Raw genomic sequence first — 7,563 nt, forward strand, 5'->3', positions numbered from 1 at the left:
TCGCGCAAGCCTAGCGCGACAGAGGTAGGAGAGTATGTGGAAATATTGTATGTGGCTAAAATTTTTTATTGAATTTTGAGGTAGTAATGCATGATATTTGTTTAGCTACGTATTTTATGCACCCTGAGTGGGTTTGGCGCTTCCACATTTGAAATTCACTGAGAAAACAAAATTAAAAAAACAACGACGATATTTTGGCCCGCCGTAGGAAATATATATTTCCACATCATCTCCTACTTGTTGAAGAGCAGTTTGTTTACGTTTCGGCACCCGAAAAAACTTTGGTAAACATATCAATTAAAACGGTGTTTGATAACTGAATTACATTTGTGAAGTCTAAAAATAAGTAGTACAACGAAAAATCCGATGTTTCGTGAAGAATATTGCTCGTTTTGTTCGCGTTTGTGATTCAATTTGTTTTCGTTTTGTCCAGCTGTCGGTTTGTTTACGTTTCGAATTGACTTTTGACAAGAGCTAGCGCGACGTCGCGTTTTTCGCTGTTTCTACACTAGCGCGATTTGTGCGAATTTTTTTTTGTATGGAGTTCGGCCGCCTGTCAGGCGACGTCGCGCTTCGTGACGGGACGTCGCGCTGTAGTATGGACCCCGAGGTATTCATTACGGCCTTCAAATCCTACCGAGCTGACATAATAGTTTTCTATTGGAAACTACGCTTTGCACCGATAATTTCTTTATTTTCTTCTGCTTTTAACGCATTCAAATCTATTCTTTTATTAATAGAACATATGGTAAAAGAGTAAATGAGGCCCCGGCCGCCATGTTTTCGATCGTGGCTACACCTCTTGTGGACGTTTAAACTGAATGTATGCAATTGGTGATACATTAATTCGTTAAATTCAACCAACGAGTATTTGAACCGTAGTGTGTACCGTTAATTTCGGCTACGCAATCAATCTAGGGGGTGCGGTATGAGGGGGGCCCACGGGCCCCCCTTATTTCTCAAAACTATAACAAACTCTCTTTTTCGGTTTCCAAATCATTTCTTCGGCTAAACCCATTGTTTCACGCTGTCCATCATGTGTGGTATAGTTTACTTACTAGTAACTTAACATGTAAAAGTATATTAACCCGCATTCAACCACCACCGCGTAATTAGTTTAAACCGTTATGGTCTTTTAAGCGAACCGTTAGCGATCAAATATTCGAAAAGAATGCATGCGTCGCGCTTTGCATAGCTTCAGGCGCTTAATGTGAACCAGTAGGAAGAGGAGAATCTAGCCCGGGGCCTCATTAACTCTTTTACCATATTTTGGAATATTTTTTGTTCAGCTGGATTGTTTGTTCAAATGTGTCTCAGATGTTAGACTTTAGACTAACTCGCCTTACAAGGGAGAAAGTAAAGGTAGACTAAAGTGTAACTCACCTAATATAGGTATTTAGGTATGCGCGATGACGAAGTGGTGTTCTGGTGGTTTTGCAAGCAATATTCGTCGTCTACTCGTTAAGAAAAAAGACAATAGGTACTTTGAATTGAACATAGTAAACCGTATGAAAATTATTTTGATACGGATACGATTTGTAGAATCATGAGAATATTTCTTAACCCGTTAACCGCCATGTCAGTCCCTGGGGACTGACGGTGAAGTTTCCGTTCACGCCACGTTGGTCCCTAGGAACTGACGCATCCATGAGTCTCGTCAGTTGATCGATGTCAGTCCGCCAGCGTCGGTTCGCCAGTGTCAGTCCACCAGTGTGCTTCATGTTCATGCACTCTCTTCGTTTATGTCTTTCCACTTCGTTTCTTTTCACCGGTGCTTATCGTGAAATGCAGACCGAGTGGCGTAAACGGAAAGTGTCACAAAATAGGCTGGGTGGTTAACGTGTTAACCCTGGAATAGTAAGAGAAGGCAAACAGGGAGGTCTGCAGCAAAAACAAGATGGGCCAAAATCATGTACATCACATACAAGCTTTGATCGAAGAGGATTGTTCTATCACATTCATGATTTTGCAGACGAAACAACGTGAAGAATTTGGCGTTGACGTATCATCTATACCAATTTCGTGAGAGATATCGGGATTTAATAACTGGAAAAATGTTAGAATAGTAATATTTTCATTTAGAATTATCAGAAAGAAATTCTCTTGCATTTTTAAAGAATTTCCCAGTAAAACAAAAAATATTTGAAAATATTGATACGTAACGGAAAATTCAAACCACGAAATGAAGCATCCACCTCTACAATCAATTCTTTGAACAAAAGCGCTCACAAAAGGCTCGCAAAAATGACTGCCGCTAAAAGGCGTGGCGAACGGTCTAATAGGTGCGGTCAACGCGCAAAGGGTGCTCCCATTATCTTAGAAGGGTCTGTCATCTTCTTAATGCTTTGGATGGAGTCTCTAAACGTTTTGGACGGTGTCACTAAAGGCCTTGGCCATCGCGCTAAACAGTGGTAAAAGGTGTAATGTTTTGATTCTTAGGTGGCAATACCATGCTTGCAATAGCTATATCAATTTTGAACCGGGCAATCATACTTTGTAGACATCAACAAACAAAAGAGCTACTTCTTCTTCTTCTTCCTCTTCTTGGCGTAACGACCTCTTGGTCATGCCTGCCCGTTAAGGGCTTACGAGACTTAGTTCCCTGTTGTACGTGGATAGTCAGTCCTCTCGTACAGGAGAGGGTCCGGTCTCGGTTGGGATTTGAACCCACGCCGTCGAGGTGGTGAGCCCCGTCGCTCATGGGCCGATTTTCTAACCGGCGCTACCGCTCGGCTATCGCGGACCCCAGCTACTTATTTGGGTAAATTACTACTTCAGCTTAATTTTATTATACATACATACAAATTTATAGTTTCCCGTGGATAAATCTGTACTGTTATAGTAATCTGTGCTTTGACTAAACTATGCTCAATGCGATGTTTTAAGAGAATTGTCGTCCGCTTCTTTGAATTGGATTAAAATTACTAAGTAGGTAGCAATCGCTCCGCAGTACTGAAAAAATGCAATTCAGAAAGCTGTATAAGGGTGTCGTTCATCAGACCAAATTTCGTCTTACCGATGTGATAATCCTTCGATCAATAGTGCAAAGCCCACAAGCTGTAAATGAAACATTGTTTCCTACAAGTTGCTGCCAAAACATGTTTATCTATAAAAAAAGGGTTTATGGACTCCATCACAATTCGCATTGTTTTGTGTACATACAAGCTAAGGAAAAAGAATAACTTACGCTTTCCACGATCTCTGGATTCTTGCAAGCACGTCGCAAATTGTTGATGATGACGAGCGTACGATTGCACTGGAAGATTGGAAGGAAATAAGAACAGAAACGAACATAATTTACCAAACGTACTTCGGTATTGGTAATGTGGCACGGTTCAATGGTCAGCAGGAACCGGAACATATGGATGAATAACCATAAGGCTTGAATCCACGCAAAGACGGCGTCCTACAACCAAAACAAATTTTTGAATATTATCAACTAACATGCTAATACGTTGATATCACCTTATCGCCAACAAGCTCAACCATTAAGAAGTAGGACGTTGCAACCAGATGTAGTAAGCATGATCCAAGCACTGTTAACAGAGCAATACCAAAGGTCCTTCAGGGAGAACCGAGTGGAGGATCGTTAAAAAAAGGAATACTCAGCTGGATAGAGGAGTAAATTAATAGCATACTTCGATACTAGCACCACGCCGTATGACAGGGAAGCATGTATTTCAGCTAAGTCTGCTATAACTCTTCGTGGTGAGTTACGTTGTTTCATAAGTCCTACAGACAAACATACATCGTATACAGTAAAAACTAATCTTCTTACAGTAGTACGTCCGACCAAGGCACTTGTTGACCCATACCATGAACAACGTTGGTAACACCCTTTCGACATTCGATGTCTACTGGCACTCTTCTGCCAGGATCGAGGTTGATGGATGAAATTGGAGAAACATCTATCTGTGGCATTCTGTTGACTGACATTGGATAAACATTAGAAAGAGATCTTCAGAACGATAATAATGATACTGGAAATGTATGGGAAATCTTACAGTCGGGAAACGTTTCATATAGGGCTACATTCAAGTCTCGATATCTGTTGCCGATGCCCAACGCTGCTTGTGCGAACAGTACGTGGAACATCATGAGGATATAATAAAGGCAGTAGAATGGAAAATAACCCAACACATTCGCACCTGAAATTGAGGGTAAATGCTTTGTTGGCTGCATACTTAACGAACATTGTATGGAAGGATATACCCACTTGAATCGCTGTACTCATTTTTTATTTTGTCCGCTATTCTGTACCAGACCCAGATATCCAACGCTACGTAGGTGGGAATTAAGAAGCGATTAGTAAAAAACGCCCATCTTCAATTGACGAGGGACTTGTTTTATCTTTGTTAACCAAAAAGTGTTCCTTACACAATGCTCCAGTGATGATGAAACTGACTAATCCCAGCATGAGAACGCCTTTATGTTTTCGTTTGCTTCGGTTCCGTCCACTGATGTATAAGGAGAGCATTTCATCTGCCTAGCAAACATAATTACAGTAATAACCTTAATTTCCTTGAACTCCCTTGTTTTGTAAAATTTATCGTCTCTTTTGAAGATTTTAATACCTCAATAAGACGAAGAGTTAAATACCTCAACAAGACGTTGGTTTAATTCACGCACAAACTGCAAACCCCATATGCCGCTCAGTGCACCACAAATGCAGGCTGATACCACGACCGATACATCCAGAATCGTGACCACCTTTGAAGTAGCCGTTTTCATTCTGAAAACGAAACTTTCCAAATGTAGTTGTTGCTTAGTATTGCTTAAAGTAGGTTGTTAACGATCAGTACGGATCATGCAATTGAATTTTAAACGGCACAAAGTTAAAAAAAAACTCACCGTATGGGTTTCTTCGAAGTGACGTCGAAAAATATTCCCTTATATGTGAGTCCAGCTGGAAAACGAATACTAGGTCACTCCGCATAATTTATGTGCACAGAATTAAATGTTTCCTACCCAAACAAAACACCAAGCTAAGACTGTAGGCAATTAAAAACATATTACGCCGATAGTCCACTATTTGCCCTTTGGCGGTTCGTTTTATAACGTACGGGGCTAGACCAAATGCCCGACTCACATAGAAAATCAACTTAGTGGGTTCTGATATCTCCATTACGATGGAGGTATGGAACTGAAATCGAAATAACCGAGATTCAAACTAAAAGCTCATGTGAAATGAAACTGCTTTTTATAGGATTCAGCACCACCCGCCTAACCATACATCTACTAAGGAGTGTTGTAGGTTTTAAATCAATTTGTTTACACTCGATGTGACAAGCTGGTTCCGGTTATCTTTTATCAATTGGCCTCATGATAAGTGTAGTGCAAAGGCTTTTAAATTATTAAAAAATATATCATACATCGGTCACTTGTTTGTTTATTTTGCCTTCCCGTAAGAGAACGCACAGTGACCGACATTGTTATAAGAGCGTGGTAGATTATTTATGTTTTGTTTTTGGCGAAGTATATAGTAAGAACACAAGACAACCTTTCAAGGTTCCAACTTCCACTTCATTTAACCCCTGGTCACAGCTTTGCGCAACCGCATGCGGTTGCGTTTTTTCCCATGGGAGAGATAGGAGCTGTCATGGGCTGTCACCGCAGACGCAAGACCTTGCGGTTTCTGTACCAAAAAATCAAACGAGTTTGATTCTTGCCGCAGACTCTTGCGTTTTTATATGTCAACAGTAAATATTGTTCCTAGTAGACTTTAATGAGATTGTATGCTCATATAAGTGGTATATTCAAACATTAAAGTATTATTTTTGGCGAAAAGCTGTGCTCGTTTGACAGATCAAAAACGCAACCGCATGCGGTTGCGGAAAGCTGTGATCACAGGTTTAGCGTTCGATTGAATAAAAACATCAATAGTTATATATTTATAACATAATATAATATATGGGGGTCCGCGACAGCCGAGCGGTAGCGCCGGTTAGAAAATCGGCCCATGAGCGCCGGGTCTCTCACCACCTCGACGGCGTGGGTTCGAATCCCAACCGAGACCGGACCCCTCCCCTGTACGAGAGGACTGACTATCCACGTACAACAGGGAATCAAGTCTCGTAAGCCTTTAACGGGGCAGGCATGACCAACAAGGTCGTTACACCAAGAACAATTTATTTATAAAAAGTTCGTATGACATATTGTTAATCTAATGAATGATAATGTACTGGTGATATTGGTTACCTATTGTATTATTACACTACACTTCTGGTGCTTCAGTAGTATTACACTATATTAATATAGTACTGTTTGGTTCGTTGGCTGATGCGGATTGTTAACTTTAGCATGTGTGGTTTGTTCCGTGTACAGCATAGCATTACTATTTTCAGCGAATTATAAGGATAGATAATAAAAAGAAATAAACGAGGTGCCCATGGCGCAGCGGTAGCGCGAGGAAACACCACACCGCAGATGTGGGATCGAATCTCGAGTCTGGCACCCTCCGGTATTACGAACGGCTGACCACCGATTTTATAGTATACCGTCTTTTGGTCATGCAAACTCTCTTGGGAGAGAGGCCTTGTCCCACTAGGGGATGTCGTGCCACATAAAAAAAATAAATAAAAAGAAATGGGGGTATGGCGCAGCGGTAGCGCGAGGAAACACCTGGCTACAGGTTTGGGATCGAGTCTCGAGGCTGGCACTCCGCGGTAGTTACGGCCTTGTCCCACTAGGGGGTGTCGTGGCGTTTGGTTTGCTTACTATATACCAACCAAACATTTCATACATATCCAACCAAACATTTCAACCAAACATTTCATACATATATATATATATATACCAACCAAACATTTCATACATATATATACATATATATATATATATATTCATTTGGATATATACGTGTGTTACGGCCCCGGACGTTATATACGAGTAGTTGTAAGATAGTGTAAGGTATAAGTGTGCGTAATGATAAGATTAGATTGTATTTAGTCGATAAGCATCCCAAAATATAGTTCAGTTGATTCTCGAAGCTCGAACGAGCAAGGACCATCTCATAACTGGCGCAGCCAATAACCGTTCCATCTGGAACCCTGCATAACGTCATCCTATCCCGGATTTTTCCACCCCTGAGAGCATATCAGAGGACTTGCGGAGGAAGCAGCAGATCCAGAAGAAACGCCCCGACCTTCGGGTTACAAAACGACACCAAACAGCGAAAGCAACTTATAAGTATAAGTATTATTATACTCAGAACGCTCCAGAGCACGCGCTGCAGCACCAAAGGAACCCTACTAGTAATTTTGAATGAACTCAGGCCTATCCCCGTGGATCGGAGTGAGACGCAGCGACTGACTTATGCTCCGTCGCATTCGCGCTGTAGGGCCGACAATTTTCGACCCGCCCGCGAGCGTAACTTATATGAAGAGTGAGCAAAACTTGTATGAAGCCTGAGCACGCGTGGATACAAACAAGTGCGAAGCCCTCAAAGAGCGTAATTCGCTCCATACAATTACACGCTCTCCACCGTACGGCAGTGCAGAGAGTGTACGCGAAGACCCCGCGAGAGCCTTAACCCTACTACCAATTTTGAATGAACTCAGGCCT

General features: G+C 41.6%; 1 protein-coding gene across 1 annotated transcript; it reads right to left on the reverse strand.

Moving 5' to 3' along the window:
- Positions 1 to 2,868: 2,868 nt before the first annotated feature.
- LOC131264464 (gustatory receptor for sugar taste 43a) lies at positions 2,869 to 5,125 on the reverse strand. Its single transcript, XM_058266765.1, has 13 exons — positions 4,969 to 5,125; positions 4,852 to 4,906; positions 4,600 to 4,744; positions 4,378 to 4,486; positions 4,217 to 4,279; positions 4,005 to 4,148; positions 3,816 to 3,929; positions 3,639 to 3,732; positions 3,466 to 3,562; positions 3,311 to 3,406; positions 3,188 to 3,256; positions 3,017 to 3,106; positions 2,869 to 2,952 (listed from the first exon to the last, which is right to left on the reverse strand). The coding sequence occupies exons 1-13, from the start codon at positions 5,123 to 5,125 to the stop codon at positions 2,869 to 2,871; spliced, it is 1,317 nt and encodes a 438-aa protein (XP_058122748.1).
- Positions 5,126 to 7,563: the final 2,438 nt, after the last annotated feature.

Source organism: Anopheles coustani, chromosome 2, assembly GCF_943734705.1.
Source record: "Anopheles coustani chromosome 2, idAnoCousDA_361_x.2, whole genome shotgun sequence".
Lineage (NCBI taxonomy): Eukaryota > Metazoa > Arthropoda > Insecta > Diptera > Culicidae > Anopheles > Anopheles coustani.